This window comes from Lithobates pipiens, unplaced genomic scaffold (assembly GCF_037356315.1).
Source record: "Lithobates pipiens isolate NorthernLeopardFrog02 unplaced genomic scaffold, aLitPip1_a1.2 Scaffold_8, whole genome shotgun sequence".
Taxonomy (NCBI): domain Eukaryota; kingdom Metazoa; phylum Chordata; class Amphibia; order Anura; family Ranidae; genus Lithobates; species Lithobates pipiens.
Genome location: NW_027507903.1, coordinates 172,686,446 through 172,710,425, shown reverse-complemented (window position 1 = coordinate 172,710,425; position 23,980 = coordinate 172,686,446). Strand labels below are relative to the sequence as shown.

Here is a 23,980-nt window from a genome sequence, read left to right as displayed (position 1 = left end):
GCGGGAAATGGTCACGAAAGGCCACGGAATACTTTACCAGCACATACAGGAATTTCACAGGATGGATGGTTTCATCATTGTTTCTCACTAAAAATTATATTAAAGCTGTTTACCATGAGGCATCGAAATAAACAGCTGAAATGCATACGTGTGAACTGTTTTATTTTCCAAAGGAGTTTTAATTTTGCTAAGCCAGTCTTGTGATACTGGTAGCCCTGTCAAATAGCAAAGCAAAGGTATACATTACAGTTTAGCAAAACAACTTGAACCAGGACCTACCCCAGCCTCTAATTGGGCACTGAAGGAGCAGTAGCACATTAAGGTGTACCTTCAGTCATTTTTTCAACTTTCCATCTATTAAATCTTCTGCCCTTGGTGTTTTAACTTTGGATAGTAAAACATTTTTTTTTCTGCCAGTAAATATCTTATACAGCCCACTTTCTGTTTCTTGTCTGGTATAAGTCTAGGCATATGACATCATGCACAGCTCTCTCTCTCTCACTCTTGTGAGAGTTTGCCAGGAAGGGAGGGGGGTTAGTCATAAGAGGGCCAATGAGAGCTGCAGAGCTGAAGGTGTGCCTTTGTGTATCTGTGTAAATCCAGGAAGTGAACAGGTAGCAGCTTCAGCTCTCCACAGTTAAAATTGTTACAGTCAGACTCAGTGGAGGGAGATTTCCGCAGCATATTTGGAAAGTACAGAATCACAGTTTATATACACTGAGCAAAATTATAAATGCAACACTTTTGTGTTTGCCCCTATTTATAATGAGCTGAATGCAAAGATCTATGACTTTTTCTATGTACACAAAAGGCCTGTTTCTCTCAAATATTGTTGACAAATCTGTCTAAATCTGTGTTAGTGAGCACTTCTCCTTTGCCAAGATAATCCACCCACCTCACAGATGTGTCATATCAAGATTCTGATTAGACAGCATGATTATTGCACAGCTGTGCCTTAGGCTGGCCACAATAAAAGACCACTCTAAAATGTGTAGTTTTATCACACAGCACAATGCCACAGATGTTGCAAGTTTTGAGGGAGCGTGCAATTGGCATGCTGACTGCAGGAATGTCCACCAGAGCTGTTGCCCTTGAATTAAATGTTCATTTCTCTAACATAAGCCGTCTCCAAAGGCATTTCAGAGAATTTTGAAGTCCATCCAACTGGCCTCACAACCACAGACCACGTGTAACCACACCAGCCCAGGACCTCCAAATCCAACATTTTTCACCTCCAAGATCATCTGAGACCAGCCACCCAGACAGCTGCTGCAGCAATCGGTTTGCATAACCAAAGAATTTCTGCACAAACTGTCAGAAACCATCTCAAGGAAGCTCATCTGCATGCTCGTTGTCCTCTTCGGGGGCTCGACCTGACTGCAATTCTTCATCTTAACCGACTTGAGTGGCCAAATGCTCACATTCGATGGCGTCTGACACCTTGGAGAGGTGATCTCTTCACGGATGAATCCCAGTTTTCACTGTACAGGGCAGATGCCAGACAACGTGTATGGCGTTGTGTGGCTGAGCGGTTTGCTGATATCAACATTGTGCCCATGGTGAAATAACTGCCTACATTTCGCCTTTTACGATATCCCATCACTGGGCAAGACAGGCCTTAGGGAAGCATTATCTCCCGTTATGTTAAAAAAGATTCTAATCCAAGTTACTCCACTTTATCTGAAGCATTCAAATACATATGTATTTGGTCTGCCATATAATTTTTTGTTGGGCTCCCCAGTGTGATGCACTGACCACTATCCGCACAACCGTAATAGTTTCTTTATGACCACCTGGAATGTGGAGCAATGAGAATGATGTTCTCTGTCTATGTAACCCTTCTTGTGTTTTTTTACTGTGATATTTGTTGTCATTACATATATTACATACTTACATGACTGTTGACTGTAATTTTCTTTGGTAATAAAGGAATTATAAAAAAAAAATAAAAAAAAAGCCATTAATGTCTAAACTGCTGGCAACAAAAGTGAGTACACCCTTAAGTGAAAATGTCCAAATTGGGCCCAATTGGCCATTTTCCCTCCCTTGTGTCATGTGACTTGTTAGCGTTGCAAGGTCTCAGGTGTGAATGGGGAGCAGGTGTGCTTAATTTGGTGTTATTGCTTTCACTCTCTCATACTGGTGTCAGGAACTATGAATCAGACCAAGTTAATCACACTTGTTTAATAATAATAAAAAGGTAAACAGAGTAAGCGTAGTCAATACATAGCCAGAGTTCAGTAACCAGATCGGGTAGGCAGTCAATGCCAATGTCAGAGAGCCACAGATCAACATAGTAGTACAGCAAGCAGGATCATTTGCCAGAAGGGACGTCAGCCGAGCAAGTCTTCAACAGAAACGCAGGAGAAAGTCTCAGCAATGTGACCAAAGGCTAAGGCAGAGATTAAGTGAGCTGGACAGCTTTAAGTAGGCAAGACTGATGAGCAGATCATCAACAGCTGAGTCACAGTGGAGAGAAAGGAGCTGGCAATTAGCCGACAGATGAGCGGGCACTTCAGAGAAGGAAGGGCTGAGCCCAGCCCTGACAACTGGTCACTGGAAGTTCAATATGGCACCTCATGGCAAAGAACTCTCTGAGAATCTGAAAAAAAAGAACTGTTGTTCTACATTAAGATGGCCTAGGAGACCCTGAAATGGAGCTGCAGTACTGTGGCCAAGACCATAGAGTGGCTTAACAGGACAGGTTCCACCCAGAACAAGTCCTTTTTTGCACACAATGCTGGTTTTACCTGTACTAATGTGTATGCAATACTTTATATTAAACAAACCTTTCTGGTGTCTCTTTTATTTTATGATCAGTTTGATTGTGGGGTGGATGGAGCTTGGTTTGAATATCCTGCTTATGACCTGTTTGTTCTGAGGACACATCTCCAGCTAATGACCCCTGCAAAGATTGTTACATCAAGCCTGTTTGACCCTTCATAATAAGGGGGCCAGGCTCTCTGTTAAGAGCCTCATGTTGCCTGTGGTGATGGTGCACGCACGAGGTGGAGTTTTTTTATGCATTCTACTACTTATCATGGATTTGTGTTTTCTACAGTTGGATTTAATAACTCAATATGAGATTTTTGTTTAGAGCATCATTTTTTTTACATCCACTCAGAACAGGCCTTGCCATGGTCGACCAAAGAAATTGAGTGCATGTGCTCACCGTCATATCCAGAGGTTGTCTTTGTGAAATATAGGTATGGGTGCTGCCAGCATTGCTGCAGAGGTTGAAGGGGTGGGTGGGTCAGACTGTCAGTGCTCAGACCATGTACCTCACACTGCATCAAATTGGTCTGCATGGCTGTTGTCCCAGAAGGAAGCCTCTTCTAAATATGGTGCACAAGAAAGCCTGCAAAGTTTGCTGAAGACAAGCAGATAAAGAACATGGATTACTGGAACCATGTCCTGTGGTCTGATGAGACCAAGATAAATATATTTGGTTCAGATGGTGTCAAGCATGTGTGGCGGGACCCAGGTGAGGAGTACAAAGACAAGTGTGTCTTGCCTACGACCAAGCATGGTGGTGGGAGTGTCATGGTCTGGGGTTGCATGAATGCTGCCGGCACAGGAGAGCTACAGTTCATTGAGGGAACTGTGAATGCCAACATGTATTGTGACATATTGAAGCAGAGCATTATCCTCTTCTTTCAGAGACTGGACCGCAGGGCAGTATTCCAACATGATAACAACCCCAAACACACCTCCAAGATGACCACTGCCTTTCTAAAGAAGCTAAGACTAAAGGTGATGGACTGGCCAAGCATATCTCTAGACCTAAACTCTATTGAGCACCTCTGGGGCATCCTCAAATGGAAGGTGGAGGAGTGCAAGGTCTCTAACATCCACCAGCTCTGTGATGTTTTCATGGAGGAGTGGAAGAGGACTCCAGTGGCAACCTGTGAAGCTGTGGTGAACTCCATGCCAAAGAGGGTTAATGCAGTGCTGGAAAATAATGGTGGCCACACAAAATATAGACACTTTGGGCCCAATTTGGACATTTTCACTTAGGGGTGTACTCACTTTTGTTGCTAGCAGTTTAGACATTAATGTGTTGAGTTATTTTGAGGGGACAGCAAATTTACACTGTTATACAAGCTGTGCACTCACTACTTTACATTGTAGCAAAATGTCATTTCTTCAGTGTTGTCACATGAAAAGAAATAATAAAATATTTACAAAAATGTGAGGGGTGTACTCACTTTTGTCAGATACTTTTTCACACAACTGTATACAGTATTTGCCCCTTCCCGATTTTTTATTTTTGTTGCATATTTCTCACACTTAAATGATTCAGATCATCAAACAAATTCAAGAACAGATTAGAAACAAAGTAATCTACATGTAGGAAGGGTTTCAAAGCCATTTCTAAAGCTTTGGACTCCAGTGAACCACGGGGAAGGACCATTATCCACAAACTTGGAACAGTGGTGAACCTTCCCAGGAGTGGCCTGCCTACAAAAATTACTCCAAGAGCATAACAGCGACTTATCCAGGAGATCATAAAATAACCCATAACAACAGCTAAAGAACTGAAGGCCTCACATGCCTCAGGTAAGCTCAGTGTTCATGATTCAACAATAAGAAAGAGACAAAGGCTTATCTCACATTTACCAAAAAACATCTGGAACGGTGCGCTTGCAGGACGGTCAAAAAAGTCCTGCAAGCCGCATCTTTGGAGCGATGTAGGAGCGGTGAATTTACTGCTCCTAAAGCGCCCCTTCCCTTTGAAAACAATGGGGCAGCGCTCCACACTCGCCTGCAAAGCGCAGCTGCAGCGGCGCTTTGTGAGCAGTTTTAACCCGCCTGCAAAGCGCCGCTGCAGCGCCGCTAAAATGACGGGTTTTAAACCACCTGCAAAGCACCGCTGCAGCGCCACTAAAACGACGGTAAAGCGCCGCTAAATATAGCGCCGCTTTACCGCCAGCGCACTAAGCGCCCCAGTGTGAAAGTAGCCTAAGTGATAGGCTAAAAAATGCAGAGCGTTTAATACTACTTTTACATTTTTAGTATTATGTATAAGTTTATTTTAAGGCATCCCTTTGCTTTGCTGTGTTGTTACTAGTATCTCTGTTAACTGAATCTTCTTCCTCTCCTCAGATTAGTTCAGTTTTACATACAGATAGGAAGTAAGAGCAGTGGCTCGACCTGTAGCAAGCCAAAGGCAAGAAATGAAGGTAAATGTAAACATAAAATTGTAAAGAATGTAAAATGTTTTATCACCAAATTTAACTATGCAGATATGCTGTAAAGTATATACACTAAATTACCAAAAGTATTAAGATGCCTGCCTTTATACGCACATGAACTTTAATGGCATCCCAGTCTTGGTCTGTAGGGTTCAATATTGAGTTGGCCAACCCATTCCAGCTATAACAGCTTCAACTCTTCTGGGAAGACTGTCCACATGGTTTAGGAGTGTGTCTGTGGGAATGTTTGACCATTCTTACAGAAACGCCTGGCTCGCAGTCTCCACTGCAGTCTCCCAAAGGTGTTATGACGGGTTGAGGTCAGTACTCTGTGCCGGGCCAATCAAGTTCCTCCACCCCAAACACGATCACCCATGTCTTTATGTACCTTGCTTTGCTATTAAAGTTAATATATGTGTAAAGGCAAGTGTCCCAATACTTTGGGTAATATAGTGTACATATACAAAATTAATGTATTTATTCTTTTCATAAAATGTTATATTCTGTTTTTTTTTTTGTATTATTTTATCTTTTTTAGTTTTGTTATCTTTTTCATAAAAATAAAATGTTTCCTAGTGAAAGTTAGACAGAGTTGTCTAGACATTTTTTATTTAGATAATCTTTTTTTTTAACCACTTGAGCTCCAGAAGGTTCAACATAGAGGGAGTGAGGGACAAATATGTCAGCTTTATAAACATAGGAACATATGAGTCATTTCACTATTAATTTGTCCCTAGCCCTACTAGTGGGCATAAGTGATAACTGTGCACAGTCTCTACCGAGTCGGATAGGTGATTGCAGCCTGCTGGCATACATATTCAGAAGGTGCGGCTCTTTAGGATCAAAGTTTTAGAATAGAGAAAGAAAGAAAATGCACTCATTTGTGATGATGTTCCTACAGCAAATGTCTCAAATGATCAATTCTGATCAGTAGTTAAACTGATAATTGTACTGATAATTGTTCTCCTCCCATCTGGGTGGGATCTCTTGGTGGTTTTTCAGATCCAACCCCATCCACATAGTTAGTCCAAGTGGCCCATATCCCATACCATTTTTCATATCTGTCCTTGCAATTCGTCAACCATTCCTCTGCCACTTTAATCTCATTCACCAAACGGATCCAATCTGATCCACTTGGGATTTGGCTACTTTTCCAGTGAATAGGAATCAGTCTTCTATCCGCACTTAAAAGATGAAGTAGCACGACTTTCGGTAAAGGCTGAGAGGGATGGTGGGGATGTGCAGGAGAAAGCCCAGTGGAGAGTCAGGGAGATGCATATCTAATATGTGGTTTATTTGGTTTCTGATGTCTTGCCAGTAAGGTCTCAGCTTGGGGCAGTCCCACCATATGTGTAAAAAGGAACCCCTTTGCCCACCCTCCTGCCAGCAAGTGTCTGAGGAGGTCGGGTATATTTTGGCAGGCTTGGTGGGTACCCTATACCACCTGGTTAGCACCTTAAACCCGTTCTCTTGTATTTTCGTGTCTACAGAGCTGGAGTGAGTAAGGCTGATCCAACTAAATGTCAACAAATTTGTGATTTAAGTCTTTTTCCCACTCTTGGATATATATGGGTTTCCCCAGGGGTACTTGTCTCAATAACAGCTTATAGAGGACAGATATGGAGTGCGGGATTGGATTGGCAGACATACACAGCTTCTAAAAAAAAGGGGCGGAGGAGGTGGGGGAGCGTATGGTTTGATGTAGACTCTGCACAAAGTGCTGAAGCTGTCCATGTCTCCATCCATCTAGTGGGAATCTGAGTTCCTCCAATGGGATCAATCCCTGGTCATGGAAGAACCAGCCGCATCTTACCTCTCCATCTGCCGTCCAGGTGTGGAGGAAAGATAAATGTTCCCCTGGGGCAAACCAGGGGAAGCCTCCTAGAGGTGCCAGTGGGGAGAATTGAGGGGCCAACTGCCCTGAGTTGTTGAAGGTGTCCCATAGCTTTAAGGCATGGGCTGTCAGTGTCGAGACATACGCAGACAAGCCTCTATATACCTGGGGTAGCCAGGGGGCATGTGATAAGTTGTGGCCTGCTAGTAATTTTTCTAACGATACCCAAGCCTTAGTGGATGTTCCATGGTGCCAGTCTAATATCCGCTGCAGCGCAATCGCCTCATAATATTTACGTAGATCTGGGACGCCCAGGCCCCCTATCCGCTTAGGTCTCTGTAAAGTACAAAGTGCCAACTGAGGGCTTCATCCCTGCCAGATATATTTTAGAAACGCACTGTTGAGGCTCGAAAAGAAAGACCTGGATAACGGAATAGGCCCCATCTGCAGGTAGAACAGAATATGGGGTAACACGTTCATCTTTAACACACTGACTCGGCCCATCTATGAAAAGGTCTCTCTATCCCATCTATGTAGATCAGATTTTACTGTAGTTAATAGCTGAGCGTAGTTACTATTATATAACTGAGAACAGAGAGGGGTGAGATAGATCTCCAGGTATTTCAGGTGATTGCTGCACCAGGTGAAGGAGAAAGAGGATTGCAACCGTGTATGCAAGCTCAGGGAGATGTTTAGGGACAAAATCTCTGACTTAGTGTAATTAATTTTAACGTTAGCAATAGAACTGAAGGTCTGTAATTCCTCCATGATAATGGGGAGAGAGATCAACGGGTCAGCTACATAAAACAGGATGTCGTCCACGTATGTTCCTGTGGTCCCAACCCAAAACCCCTAATGTTAGGGTTTCGCAAATCTTGTTGAGCAGTGATTCCATGGAGAGGGCAAAGATGAGAGGGGACAATGGACACCCCTGTCTGGTCCCATTCCTAATAGGAAAGGTGTCAGAAAGGACACCGTTCACCTTGACTCGGGCCTCAGGGTGGCCATAAAGCAATTATACCCAGGCTAGCATTTTAGGGTGCAGCCCCAGCTTAGTCAGTACAGTTTGAAGGTATGTCCAATCCACCCTGTCAAATGCTTTCTCCGCATCAGTGGAGAGCAGGAGACAGGGTGGGTGGTTGGTCTGTGTCTGTGCCCAGTGGATCAACTGAATGGCCCGGTTGGAGTTGTCTCTCGCTTCCCTGCCAGTAATAAACACCATTTGGTCTGGGTGTATGATAGTTGGCATTAAAGGTTGCAGGCGGTTTGCTAAGATCTTCGCCAAGATTTTGATGTCTGTATTCAGGAGCGAAATTGGTCTGTAGTTGCTAGGGACCGTGGGATTTTTCCCGTCTTTGGGTAGTACCGTAATTTGGGCCAGTAGGCCTTCTTTGGGCATGTCAGTGCCCGAAGCTAGTGCATTAAAATAAGTACACATATTGCCAGACAGGAGTGGAAGGAAAGTACTATAATATGCATTTGTGTATCCATCAGGACCTGGGCTTTTCAGAAGTTCTTTGACCACCTTTTCTAGTTCTGTCTGAGCAATGGGAGTCTCTAGACTTTTGCTGATTTGGGCAGTAAGTTGTGGGGCCTGGGCCTCCGTCAGTTATTCCATGATATGGTCCTGCCTCTGGTCCTCCGTCAGAATGGGTAGTGTGGCAGGAAGTTGGTATAGCTGGGCATAGTATTCTCTAAAGGCTGCCGCTATCTTCGATGAATGGACTACAGGGGAACCCTTCCTGGATTGAAGTTTATGTATATGGCTAGAGGACTGCTGTTTCTTTAGGGCTCTGGCTAGCAGTCACCCACATTTGTTCCCGTATTCGTAAAATTTATGCAGGCCCGGATCCGGGTATCCAGCATTGTGGCAAGCTCCACAGGGCTTTGGAGCTCAGCCGCCAACTCTGGAGTTAGTTTCTGTTTATGTTTAAGTTCTGCTAAATGAATTTTCTTCAAAAAGGATTGAAGATCTCCCTCCCGTGCTTTCTTCAGTCTCGCGCCCTGGGATATAAGCTCCCCCTGATCAGTGCCTTGTGACCCTCCCAGATGGATGCCATCCCCACATCAGCCATAGAATTTTCGGTGAAATATCGGGAGATAGAATCCGGCACACTTTTAGATGCTATAGCGTCATCCAGAATATTCTCGTTCAGGCGACAGGTCCATGACCTGGCGTCAGAGGATAGTGGATGTATAGACAAGAATACTGGGGCTTGGTCTGATAGAATAATAGAGCCTATCGGCGCACTAGATGGAGTCTCTAGGGAGAATTGGTCCATCAGCAACGTATCAATGTGGGTGTAAACGGCATGAGTTGCCGAATAGTAGCTGAAATCTTTATCAGTTAAGTGAAGTAATCTCCAGCAGTCGACAAGATGATAGGCCTGTAGGGATTTTCTAAAATGTTTGTGGAAGGCAAAGGAGTGGGTGGAGCGTCCTGCAGATGTGTCCATCTTAGGATCTGGGCTGACGTTGAAATCTCCCCTCAAGATCAATTGGTCATCTCTGAAATGGGAGAGGGAGTCCAAAAGGGAATCAAGAAAGGTCAGTTGGTGAGTGTTTGGAGCGTATACAGTTGCAAAGGTAAATTTACGGCCTAGGATGGTGCCCTTGATAAACACATACCTTCCATTGGAGTCAGTCAACTGGTCTGCCAGGACAAATGGGCATTGTTTATGTATGGCTATGGCCACTCCGCTCGATTTAGCTCGAGAGGAGTTAATGAGATACCATTGGGAGTACAGGTGGGTGAGAAGGCAGGGGACCAATTCACTACGAAAATATGTCTCCTGCAATAACAGAATCTGTGCCCCCATGCATTTGGTTTCAAGCCACAACTTACGTTATACGATGCCACTTTCAGAGAAGCCATAAGGTGATGAGGTCTTTGAGAAGTTCCCATCCATGGACAGGGGGGAGAATAGTCCTGTAGAAAGTTGATCCATGTGTCAGTGAGTGCTGGGAAAATAAGAAACAAACATAAGAACCTGAGAAACAGTAAAACATCAAAACATATAACACGAGCAACAGGGAAGTCGCCTTAAAGGCCTTCCGAGATAACCAACCCTTGCTAGTCGGGTACCTCCGTCCCACCCGCTGGCCAGCAGGAGGGGGGAGGTCAGCGAGCAGCATGGGGTCCCAAATGTGGGACATAACTCCTAAGAATTGACCTATGTGGGGGAAGTGGTACAACACTAGGTGCAAGCCCGCCAGAAAAAAACATTCCCGTGTAACAGGAGGAGCATAATCACATTAGAAAAGTGCCAGCTCAGTGTGTTGTTACCGCAGCAGCAGTATAAAATGTTATACCCCCCCCCCCCGTGGAGGGTGGAAGGGGGCCCTGTAACCAGAAGCAAAGAGTAACCATTCAGTTCACATGAGCCCTTCAGGATCTCCTTTGGGAGGGGGAATGTTGGGGAGAATGGGAAGTGGCGTGATGATGAGGTTCTCCAGATCTGTGACTGTTCCGGCCTCTGCGATGGGAATTTCACCAGGGCTGTGGGTGAGTAGGAAGCGGTATCTCCGGAGTGGACCTCCAGTCCGGGATGTCGATGGCGGGTAAGCCCAGATGTTTCAGGAACTGTGTCAGTTCATCTTTGGTGCGCAAAATAACTTGTTGGCCATCTTTGGTCACCGACAGGTGAAACGGGAAGCCCCACCTGTAAGTCAGTTTTGCATCCTGTAGGGCCTCAAGTAGTGGTTTAAGGGCCCGGCGTTGCATCCAGGTGCGTCTGGAGAGGTCTGGTAAAAAGGACAGCTTTGCTCCATCAAAGTCCACGTGGCGGACACCTCTGATGTGGGACATTATGCTTTCCTTCTAGGAATACTTGTGTAGTTTGCAAATAATGTCCCTTGGCTTGTCCAGATCATCCGATGGTGGGCGGAGGGCCCTGTGAGCACGGTCTATCTCTATGTGATCAGGTGCGTCATGACCGAGGACCTTTTTAAAAAGATCTTATGTCCCTGGGGCCAGTGGCTTTAGGCATGTCTCTGATGCGGATGTTAACTCTATGGCTTCTGTTTTCAAAGTCATACATCTGATCAATCAAAGAGTTAATACAGTGGTCCTGCGTTTTACAGTGTTCATGGAGAGCTTGCAAGGCAGGTGTAATCACTTCCCATTGTGCCTCCAGGTCCTCCACTCTACACCCAATATGTGCTGTGTCAGCTTGTCGTGCCTCAATGTCTTGCCTAAAGGCCTTCTCCACCCTGTTGACAAACAGATCCTGGTCAGCTTTTGTGGGAAGGGCAAGGATATGGGCCCTTAAATCCATGTCCTCCGTTACATCTCCCATCGCTGCAGGGGGTGCAGAGCTGACTGAGCTGGCAGGAGAAGTGGGGGGAGGGAGTGAGGGAGACGGTAGCTGTGGAGAAGGGATAGAGGAGGCTGCATGTGCTGCCTTGTATTTACCGGTCAGCGTCATCTTGGATGTCCCTGGTGCGATACGTCACGGCTCTGTAAAGTATAAATCCAGGGATCCGGATGGGTTTCGAGGGGTCCGCTGGCGCTGCGGAGATGCACACCGTCTGGATGGCATAGTTTGGGGTTATAACCCCCCGGGAAAGCTGCTGCGGGTGCGGTAATTGCTGTGGGTCACAGAGCTCTTCCTATACACGTCCTCACGCGTTCATGACGTGGCCACGCCCCAGGTTTTACCACTTTTGATAATTGGAGCATTTTTTCTATTCAGCATTGCTCTACTTTAACTGGCAATTGTGCGGTCATGCAACACTGTACACAAATTACATTTATATCTTTTTTACTCACACAAATAGAGCTTTCTTATGGTGTTATTTATTAAACTACTACAAGTGAACTATGTACTTTACTGGTAAAGGCGGTCATCAGTGCCGTATATAGCACAACTACAGTGGTGACAGTACATTTGGTTAGATACATTCACATAAAAGATGTGTATGGAGAGAGAAAATAGAAAATTGTGGTCTCCCAAGAACCCTGTTGGAGTTTATTCTGTGATATGGGAGTGGGAGCAAAGGCCCCCGGTCTTGTTGACGCTCTTTGGGGATCCTCTGGTAGTGTAGGTGAGCTTGTAGTAGTGGGGGAAAATAATTAATTAGCTTGCACCTCTGTGATTAAGTAGGTGAAATAAAAAAAAATTTTTGGCATAGAAGAACAGAATCCTGATTAGTTTTTTGGTGTGAGCGTTAACAGTAAGATCCTCCACTATCCCTGGTTTATAGCCTAGACTGTGACCAGTGGGAGTGGAAAATGGTGTCAGTGCGAAGAATAATGCCTGTTAGTATCAGGAGGAGTTGCCCCTCGTCATTGGTGTAAGTGGGAGGAATAGTCCCTCATAGTTGGTGTCCATGGGAGGAATAATGCCCCATAGTTGGTGTCAGAGAGAGGAACAGTGCCCCATCATTTGTATCAGTAAGAGAAATAGCACTCCATCATTGGTGTCAGTAGGAGAAATAGTATCCCATCACTGGTGTCCTGTGGGAGCAATAGTGCCCTGAGAGCCAGATAAAGGCAAGCAAAGAGCCGTTTGGATGTGTGATGAGAAAATATGTACAAGAAATCCTTTTTTTTTTCCAATACCAAAAAGAAAAACAAAAAAAGAAAAGCGATAGACCACCCAGGGGCTACTTCCTCATAATTTATTGTAAAATAACACAGCATCAAGAAAAACAGAATAAATCCTACAATGCTATCAATCCTCCCTCCCCCCTAAGCCCTTGTACACACGGTCGGAGATTGCGACAGAATGTGTCCTATCAGACCGCTTTGTCGGATATTCCGACTGTGTGTGGTCTCCATCGGACTGTTTCCGTCGGAATATCCGACGGACCAACTTTTCCAACTTGCCGGTAAAATTTTCTGACAAAATGCTCCAATCGGACATACTCCGATCATGTGTAGTCTACTCCGACGGACAAAGTGCCACGCATGCTTAGATCAAATTCCTAAACCAAAGCTATTGGCTACTAGCCTGAACGTAGTCCCGTCATAATGAAATAACGTCATCACATTATGTACAATCGGATTTTCCGACAACTTTGTCCGACCGTGTGTATGCAACAGTTTCGGACAAAATCCGACGGATTTGGTTGTCAGAATGTCCGACCGTGTGTACAAGGGCTTAGAACTGTCACCACCATCTCCCAAAAAGCCTATACCCTCCCAAACCCAACACCCTTTAAACCTCCTCCTAATACAGCAAACCCTATGGCCCTCCCTCTGGTAGCTGGGACAGAGGCGACAATATAAGCTGAATCCCCCCTTAAACTGATGGAACCCCTGGTGTATGCACCTGTATGCTAAATGAGCCTATATACAATGTAATCATGGGATCCAATCATAACCAGTGAACCTGTATGTAGTAGCACTGTCCCTGAAGCCACAGTGGGCAAATGCAGTGCATAACCAACATACAGATATACCTAAGGAAAATGCTACAACTAGATAGTATATGGAATCTCTAAATGAGAGTAAATGCAGTCCATGTAAAGTCATCAGGTGTAAATAATGAGATGCAAGTAGCGATTGTCATCTCTGTAGGTTCCTTCAGTCTATAGGTACAATATTGGACCAAGCCAGTCACAGGATTACATAGTTCACTACCAAACACAATAATCCACAATATGCTATGGACAGTGTGATGGAACCAAACAGCATGACAAACGTGAATACACCTTAATGCAAGAGGCAGATCGTGACTCCCATATGCTGTAGCTGGTGTGGACAGTGCTATACTATAAGTCCCAGCGGCTGTGGGTACCCTACTGCACTTCTGATAGAACCAGTCTACCAGTACTAGCGGTTGGGGTTATTCACAGTCCCGCTGTAGTTGTCTCAAAGTTCCACTGTGTATCTCAGTCTACGAGGATCCAGGCTCTTGATATGCTGACAAGTGGTGTGGAAGTGGTGACGGTAAACCACTTGCAAGCTGCAGGTGAACGCAGTAGCCCCGTGGGTGAGTGGCATATAATGCGCTCATGATAGATAGTATTCCATGGCTGTACGATGGCTACAACGGTTCTCAGTGCCTCCAAGGGATTCTGGTATAGGATCCAATGATAGATGATAGCGTGCGGTGTGAATGAGGGGCCTGCCCTCTTATTGTCTACATGTTTCATTCCACCCCCAACATTCATCAGGACGTATGTCAGTATGAGAAATAATGCCCCATCATCGTTGGTGTTAGTAGGAGAAATAGTACCCCATCATTGATGTCCAGTGGAAGCAATAGTGCCCGCAGGCCCCAGTTTGGAGACCACTGGCCTAAATGATCGCAGGAGAAAAGCAAATGCCTACATGTGTGATGAGAAAATATGTATTAGAAGTACTATTTTCTTTTCCCCTCCAGGATTTTATCATGAATAGTGTTAAATATAAATTAATTCCGCATGTGGCCAAACTTAGTAGCTGAGCCGCCTAAGGGATTTTGTTTAACTATATGCATCAATGTTATCAGATTTCTTTTTTTAGCAGAATGTAGTCATGTAATAAAGGCTTTGGGGTAGATGTCTCCCGAACAACATTGGGTGCAAAGGCATCTTCTCATTGGGGTTGATTTACTAAAAGTAAATAGGTTGTTCACTTTAAAAGATCATTTTCGACAAAGTTTAGTGAATGTGGTAAAAATTTTGCGAATTAACTGCTTTGTCTTTAGAGCACGGGCAAGCTGCTGTTTCTGTGACTTTTCCTTATGGCCTAAAGTAACCAATGTGTAACCAATCAGCATTCATTTTTATTAAGTCAGAACAGCAAAGTTGAATGCTGGTATTATGCTAGTATTTTGCTCTTTATGGAGTAAACCGATCTGTGTTACCCTGGTATACAGATAGCCACTAAAGAAAGAGCCTACAAATCTGTATATGTGATATAATCATCATAAATGTGTAAAACGATCATCTTGATTGGTTGTAAATTACATTGAATGCTTTTACTGAATAAGAAGAAAACAATACTCAATGATAGCTGTGGTGGGTACAACGTATATCAATTGCAAACTTTCACACGTTTTCAATGTTTTCAAAGCCAAAATATACAGTGTGATGTTTATATGATGTTTGTAACAAGTTGATATGAGATTTGGTCCTATACATCATTTATTTCTTTAAACCAGTATGAAGAACAATCTATATATGAAAGTACTCATATGTGTAAACAATAATATATTTTGCTGTTTTTAAGGTATTGTTGTTCAATATACAAATGACAATGGCATTAGCTGGAATTTATTGCGTGAGCTGGATTTCCTATCTTATCTGGAGCCACAAATAATCTCCATAGAATTACCACGTGATGCAAAGACTTCTACAACTGCATTCCGATGGTGGCAGCCGCAGCATGGTGGGTCCTGTAAGAGGTTTTATTTTGGAAGCGTTCTCTTATGCCACCTTTTTTTAGGCAAACTCCACTCATTTATCTCTGTCAAAACATCAACTATTCCAATGTAGAGTATGCAAATTACAAAATAGTGCATTGTGTGATTTTTTATTTAGCTATACAGTAAGGAAAAAAAGTATTTGATCTCCTGCTGATTTTTTAGGTTTGCCCACTGACAAAAACATTATCAGTCTATAATTTTATTGGTAGGTTTATTTTTAACAGTGAGAGACAGAATAATGACACAAATATCCAGAAAAATGCATTTCAACAATTATAAATTGATTTGCATTTTAATGAGTAAAATAAGTATTTGATCCCCTATCAGTCAGCAAGATTCCTTGCTTCCAGGTGTCTTCTATACAGGTAAAAAGCTGAGATTAGGAGCACTCTCTTAAAGGGAGTGCTCCTAATCTCAGCTTGTTACCTGTATAAAAGACACCTGTCCACAGGAACAATCAATCACATTCCAATCTCTCCACCATGGCCAAGACCAAAGAGCTGTCTAAGGCTGGAATGGGCTACAAGACCATCGCCAAGCAGCTTGATGAGAGGGTGACAACAGTTGTTCCAATTATTTGCAAATGTAAGAAACACAAAATAACTGTCAATCTCCCTCGGACTGGGGCTCCATGCAAGATCTCACTTCATGGAGTTTCAGTGATCATGAGAACAATGAGGAATCAGCCAAAACTACATGGGAGAATCTTGTTAAATTTTAAAGCAGATGGGACCATAGTCACCAATAAATAAATTGGTAACACACTACATCATGAATGACTGAAATCCTGCAGTGCCCGCAAGGTCCCCCTGCTCAAGAAAGCACATGTACAGGTCTGTCTGAAGTTTGCTAATGAAGATCTGAATGATTCAGAGGAGAATTGAGTGAAAGTGTTGCGGTCAGATGAGACCAAAATCAAGCTCCTTGGCATCAACTCAACTCACCGTGTTTGGAGGAGGAGGAATGCTGCCTATACCCCAAGAACCCTATCCCCACTGTCAAACATGGGGGTGGAAACATCATGCTTTGGGGGTGTTTTTTTGCTAAGAGGACAGGACAACTTCACCTCATCAAAGGGATGATGGACGGAGCCATGTACCGTCAAGTCTTGGGTGAGAACCTCCTTCCCTCAGCCAGGACATTGAAAATGTGTCGTGGATGGGTATTCCTGCATGGCAATGACTAAAAACACATGGCCAAGGCAACAACAGAGTGGTTAAAGAAGTAACATATTAAAGTCCTGGAGTGGCCTAGCCAGTCTTCAGACATTAATCCCATAGAATATATGTGAAGGGAGCTGAAGGTTCGAGTTATCAAGCGTCAGCTTCGAAACCTTAATTACCTGGAAAGGATCTGCAAATAGGAGTAGGAAAAATTCCTCCTGAGATGCGTGCAAACCTAGTGGCCAACTACAAGAAACATCTGACCTCTGTGATTGTCAACAAGGGTTTTGCCACCAAGTACTAAGTCATGTTTTGCGAAGGGGTCAAATATTTATTTCACTCATTAAAATGCAAATCTATTTAGAACTTTTTTGAAATGTGTGTTTCTGGATTTTTTTGTTATTCTGTCTCTCACTATTAAAATAGCCCTACCAATAACATTTTAGACTGATCATGTTTTTGTCATTTAGAAACTTCCAACTACAACACTGAACACTGCATTATATATTTGTTTTGTATTGTGACTATGTTCCTGTATTAACTATAATAATTATTTCAGGGAGACAATCAGGCCAGTGGGCACTAGATGATGTCCTCATTGGAATGAATGACAGTTCCCGGACTGGGTTCCAGGACAGGTTTGATGGCTCTGTAGATTTGCAAGCAAACTGGTACCGAATTCAAGGAGGCCAAGTAGACATTGACTGTTTGTCTATGGACACTGCCCTTGTTTTTTCTGAAAACACAGGTACATGTCTTAAATTGTGGATTGTATAAGTAAATGTAAACTCTCTTCATCAACAGCTTTATGCATTATGAATTACTTTAATGTATGCCTATACATCACCCCAAAATGCTGTTGCAAATACTTGTAAGGCCGCGTACACACGGGCGGACTGTCCGTCCAACTAAGTCCGTCAGACAATCCGACAGACAGTCCGTCCTACTTTTGAATGAACGGACTTGACCACACACGACGAACAGACAGTCCGCCGAAAGCTTGCGCGATGACGTGTACGGCACGTACGACGGGACTAGAAATACGACGTCCAATACACTGCAATGCAACCTTCGGCCGTGTAAATCCTTTCTGAGCATGCGCCATACTTAGTCCGTCGAACTAGCCTACTCACGAGCGGACTGTCCGCTGAAACCAAGTTTGGACGGACAATATTACGGAAATTCCAAAAGACTTAGTCCGCCAGACTGTCCGCTGAAAAAGTCCGCTGAAGCCCACACACGAGCGGATTGTCCGCTGAAACACGTTTCAGCGGACCAAGTCCGTCAGACAGTCCGCCCGTGTGTACGCGGCCTTAGAGAAAAATTTAGAATCCATTTTTTTGGATCCTTTCTAAGGCCGCGTACACACGCGGGGACTGTTCGCTCAACTTTGTCCGCTGAACAGTGTTTCGGCGGACAGTCCGCTCGTGTGTGGGCTTTCAGCGGACAGTTTCAGCGAACAGTCTGCTGAACAAAGTTTTTCGGAATTTCCGAAAAACTGTCCGCTGAAACAAAGTTTCAGCGAACAGTCCCCTCGTGTGTAGGCTTGTTCGTCAAACTAAGTTCCGCGCATGCTCAGAAAGGATTTACACGCCGAAGTTTGCATTGCAGTGTATAGGACGTCGTTTTCTAGTCCCGTCGTACGTGCCGTTCACGTCATCGCGCACGGTTTCAGCGGACTGTTCGTTCGTCGTGTGTGGGCAAGTCCGTCCATGCTAATTTTGAGCGGACTGTCCGCTGAAACTGTTTGACGGACAAAGTTGAGCGAACAGTCCCCGCGTGTGTACGCAGCTCAACAGCTAAAAAAAAATTAAAAACACCCCTAATTGGGTTATCTGTTCATTAAAGATTGCATATCTTTTGTATAGTAATAGAGAGAAGTGAGGACATTTGAGATGTGTGAATCACAAGACTATCTGAACAATACTTTAAAATTTTGGCAGGTGAAATAATTCACATACTTTACCCAGTAGTGTTTTTATGAATACTTTACATATACTTTAGCATTTTTTATAATTCATTACATACAGAGTAAATCATTTGAATACAGGATTGTTGTTTGTTGTATATCAGTATTTATATCCTTTAAAACTGCATCAGTTCTATATATACCTATGCCATGAAGCCACATACACATCCTGTTGCTAACACTGTGTATAGTAAAAGGCTCCAGACTGCAGCTTTACCTGCACAGTTTGTTTTTTTTGTTGGTGGAAAAATGACTTACAGTTAATCCATTTTAGGTCCACAAACCTAGAACCAATTTGCTACCAGAACAGTGCAATGTTTTTCCCTACTTTTCTGGTCATGCTGTTGTAAAGCTGGCAAATATCTCTTTCAGCCAATCCATCATAGCACCGTGTGGTTTGTTATAGTGAAATTAAGGCTAGCCAGTCAACTGCTGTAGGGGCACAATGAAAAAATCTGGCCCTGTGTACCACTGTAGATCATGGAAAATATTTTTGTTAACTTTTTACTTTTTGAATTTTAATGTAAATGTTTTTTTTGTTTGTACTTAGTTTAGAGCAGATTAGATTAAATGCTATTTTTTAAAGATCACATTGAAATATGACTCAGCTACAGGAACAATGAAAATGACAAGATGCATTATTTCATTTGTACTACAGGAAAGCCTCGATATGTAGAGACATGGGATTTCCATGTGATGCCATCCAGTTCTCTACAGTTTGAATTAAGCATGGGCTGTAGTAAGCCATTTAGTGATTCTCACACAGTTCAGTTACAATATTCACTAAATAATGGAAGAGATTGGCACCAGGTTACTGAGGAGTGTGTGCCACCCAGCATTGGCTGCTTACATTATACAGAGAGCTCTGTATACTTATCTGAGAGGTTCCAAAGTTGGAAACGGATTACCGTATATCTTCCACCATCAACCATGTAAGTGTACGGATGCTTTATAACTCATTGAGCAGACTGGTACATTGCTAAAACAGAATGTCTGTGTATTATTTATATTTTTATAAAATACAATATATGGGGGCGGTCATATTTGCACATTACATGTGCAAGTTCTGCTTTCTGCGTTCTAGCACTACATGATAATTGTGCTTCATTGCACCTTCCCATGATGCATGTCTACGGGTTGCCAAATATTTTTCAACAAAAATATCTATTTTTAAAGCAACCAAAAAATTTAAGTGTAAAGGCCCATACACACGATCAGACTTTTTGACAACAAACATGCAAATTAGCTGTTTTGGAGCAACATCCAACCGTGTGTACGCTCCATTGGACACATTTTTTTGGTTTTCATTGGCCTTTTGTTGGCTGTGTGAACGGACAAACTTTCTGGCAACAAAAGTCCGATGGAGCAAAGTCTGATCGTGTGTACAGAAAACCATAGGACTTTTGTACAAAGTACAAACAGGCATGCTCAGAACCAATGCAAAAGATCAGACAACAATACAGAAGTTGGCCAAAGGTGGTAAAGAGCAGAAAAACCACATGATTTGGTGAAAGTTGGCTGAAAAAGTCCTGCTGTGTGTATGCAATACAAGTTCAGGGCCGACGCCCTTTGTACAAAAATCCAAGGGAAAGTTTGTACAAAGTCCTATCGTGTGTATGAGGCTTTAGAAAGCATAATGTGAAAGTCATACAAAATTATTTTCTTGCCTTGTATGGACACATCAGTACTTTAATGCACTTGTGAAGACCCATTTTCAATTATTTTAATGTACATGATTATTTTAGTAAATTAGCCACAATTCTATACACATAACACTTTTTTTGTTGGGCTGTAGATGTATCAATATACAGTAATAATGTCTCAGAATAACTACTATTATTATAAAATGTTCCTGTTTTTTTTTCAAATGCTTTACATCTTCCAGTCAATATTGAAAGTGATAATACAGATGATTGAAAAACACACTTGTACATAAACACTGTTAAGCTCACTGTGCCTTTTCAGACTGAAAGCAGTCTTTAACAATGTAACAGTATTTAACAATAATACTGTACATACAAGATCAAGAATGCTGTGGGGTTAAATTCATTTGGCTTTATACAAATTGAACATACTTTGTTTCTACTGGACAAACCTTAGCTTAATGTCTATGTATTAAATATGTACCAAACGCAAATAAATTATTGACCATTAACTCATGCAGTATTGATTATAAACTGCATTATAATTGTGCACTGTAAAATGGATGTGCTTGGATTTTATCATAGCTCTCCAAGGACTCGCTTCAGATGGATACAGAGTAGCTACGGGCCTGGTACTGATGCATGGGCCATTGATAACATTATTCTTTCTTCTGGATGCCCTTGGATGTGTTCAGGACATGGTGTGTGTGATTCAGGGCACTGTGTGTAAGTATTAAAACGTTTATACAATCAATGTACATAAAAAATTATATTTAAGATAGGATACATTTGGTAAATGTATTTATATTATGAGTATAAGGACTGCTACAAATGGTGCAGCACATTTTATAAAATTATTCAGATCACCAAAACACACCAGCCTCAGACAGAAGTCTCTAAATATTGCTTAAAGCTACACTCCGGGCAAAGATACATAGAGGAAATACATATATGGGCGCTGTTTACCTGCCATGTGCACATCTGGAAGGATGACGCCACTTTTTCTGTTAAATTTATGAATGTAGTGGTTTTAGTTCTCTAATCTCAGCCTGTTGTTAGTGAGGGAGTGGCAGAAGACTGATGAGGTTATTTCTCTGTTCAATATACTCCTCTCCAACCAACTTGTTAATTGTCAAAATATTTGCATACAGTATGCGTGAGGTGGCTCCCACTGCTACCCTTTCCAGTCTCAGTGCTGCTGCATTGGTGATTACTGGAGGCTGATACTAATGTTTTTCGAAGTACTTACACTCGCACTAGCATTTATTATTGAATATAGCGCTACATTATATTGTTATTCATATCAGCTAGGAATTCTTGCACTGCAACATTTTGAGATGTGAAAAAGTAGTTTGTTTGAAGCTGTATAACTTACAGTGATAATATTGCTGTTGTTGTAATAAAGTAGTTTTTTTTTTTTATAATTATATATTGTATTATTCACTTGTGCAATGCCAGCTCTGTTCTTTTCTGCTAAAATCTCCTTATAGACTCATTTACAATGTTCACAGGGACTTGGAAAGCTTAAGCTTCTCAATTTTTCTGACTGTTTCTGGTATAGATAGTTAATCAATGATAATTGAGAAGGCAAAGAGTTTCCAAAATACATTTCCACTGGAACTCTAGTTTGAAAAATAATATTTAAAGTATAACTAATGGCAAAACTTGGAGTGGAGATAGATTAGAACACCTCTTTTTATTGCTGCCTGTTTCGCCATTAGGGAGATTCACCCTCTCTATTTGTCCTGTTTACTGTTATCATTGAAAGTGAAACTTAACCCCCCTGACGGTATTCCCGAGTCTGGCTCGGGGTGGAATTTTTATACCAAAAGCGGTAACCCCGAGCCAGACTCGGGACTGCATCGCTGGATCCAGGAGGATGTTTATTCACCTTCTCCCTCGGATCCAGCGTTGTCTCCCCGCTGTACGAGCGAGCCGTGTCTCGCTCGATCTAACACATCGCCGATCTCCGTTCCCTGTGAGCGCTGCGACGCTCGGGGACGCAGATCGGCGCCAAATTCAAAAAGTGAAACACACAGTATACATACAGTATAATGTAATGTTACAGATTACATTGTTGTATGTAAATATTTCAGATCCCCTTTGTCCCTAGTGGTCTGTCCAGTGTCCTGCATGCAGTTTTATATAATAAAAACTGTTCTTTATGCCTGGAAACTGGAGATTGTCCATAGCAACCAAAACTGTCCCTTTACATCAAAAATGATTTTAGACCTGCTAGAAAACAGTGATAATAAATTATAATCACTCGCAGAATTGAGTGATAGCGATTTGTGGGGAGATCCGTCATCAAATACTGAAAAGTAATGACAGTGACAATTCTGCAACTGAGCAAATTTCAGTGTTTTTGATTTGATTACATTATTGAATAATTTTTATTATTGTTATATTATTATTTGGTACAATTATTTATAATTATTTATTATATTATAATTTATGATTTCATTTTTCAAACTTTATCATACCCGGGATGTCTGCTAGACTCTGGTTTGGACAGATTTAAGAGAGTTATTCCTAAGAATTACAGGACTACAATATAAAACGCCAAATTTTCATGCAAAATAATGGTACCGCTTTTAGCACCTAAAATCCGAAATAATCGTACCGCCAGGGAGGTTAAAGAAAATCACAAATTTTGAGTTGTCCCGGAAATCTTACAATTGGGGACACCAGTTCTGGTGACCTGGGGGCCCAAAGAATTCCCTTCGTTTTCAGGGATTTCCCCTCATTTCCTGTGGCTATGGGACAGGTAGTGAGGGGAAATCTCCCCAATGGGGCACAGATGGCAAAAAAAAACGACAATAGCTATCACCCTCCTTTATCTAAATTGAAAGAAAGTTTTGTGTATAGTTCTACTTTAAGCACTAATCTATCTTTATTCACAAAATTCAAAGAGATTACACTCCAGGCGATGATTCCGCATTCACACCATCCTTGCACTCTTGAGATGAAGGGTGCCGGCTCAGCAATAGCAATTAATGGAGAAAAGGAAAATAGACGGCCGCACTCTAATATAACACCTTTATTGATATGAATTGATCCATACACCAATAGAGGCACAGGTACAAATGATATGTGACATGTTTCGCACTGTTAGTGGTGCTTAATTATAGCTGTAGGACCACCGACCCCAATCTGTTTTATATATGTATAATCTATTGGTCACCTGAATAAACATATCCTTTCCAGATTGCGATCAGGTGCAGTCCTCCAAAGCTTTCACACACATGAAAGAGGAATGGGTGTGGAGGCGAATGTTGAAATTAACCTATGAAAAGGAGAATTAAAATTGTTAATACATACAGCTCTATCTAAATGAGCTACAAATGATCGCTTACCCACCAAATCCAAGTTTTTCATTCGATGCACTTGTGTACCAAAGAATGACACACCATGCCCATGTATCTAATAAACACTTAATAAAAACATGTGCACATAAATATAAATGCGTTATTTAAAAATGTTTGAATCTAAAAAACCTATACACACACATGTATATGTGGTAAAAGTCTGCCAAATGGTGTCTGAAGGGGAATTCTTCCCAAATGGCAGAATGATGAGAAACATATACATATGCGCAACTTGTAGTTGGTGGGTAAGTGATCATTTGCAGCTCATTTATATATGAACAATTTTCATTCTCCTTTCCATTGGTTAATTTCAACATGCTATTTGCACTGATCGCCTCCACACCCATTCCCTCTTTCATGTGTGTGAAAGCTTTAGAGGACTGCACCTGATTGCAGTCTGGAAAGAATGCGTTTGGTCAGGTGGCCAATGGATTATACGTATATAAAACAG

The 23,980-nt window shown here is 42.4% G+C and overlaps 1 protein-coding gene across 4 annotated transcripts in view; it reads left to right on the top strand.

Annotated features, from left to right (window-relative positions):
• The window catches only part of RELN (reelin), a 651,259-nt gene that overhangs the window by 513,257 nt on the left and 114,022 nt on the right, over nt 1-23,980 (top strand). For all 4 annotated transcript variants that reach the window (XM_077471873.1, XM_077471875.1, XM_077471874.1 and 1 more), the window contains exons 31-35: nt 5,107-5,183; nt 15,191-15,349; nt 17,109-17,297; nt 19,177-19,450; nt 20,747-20,887. In XM_077471873.1, coding sequence (XP_077327999.1) covers nt 5,107-5,183; nt 15,191-15,349; nt 17,109-17,297; nt 19,177-19,450; nt 20,747-20,887 — 840 coding nt within the window. The remainder of the gene's footprint in view (nt 1-5,106; nt 5,184-15,190; nt 15,350-17,108; nt 17,298-19,176; nt 19,451-20,746; nt 20,888-23,980) is intronic.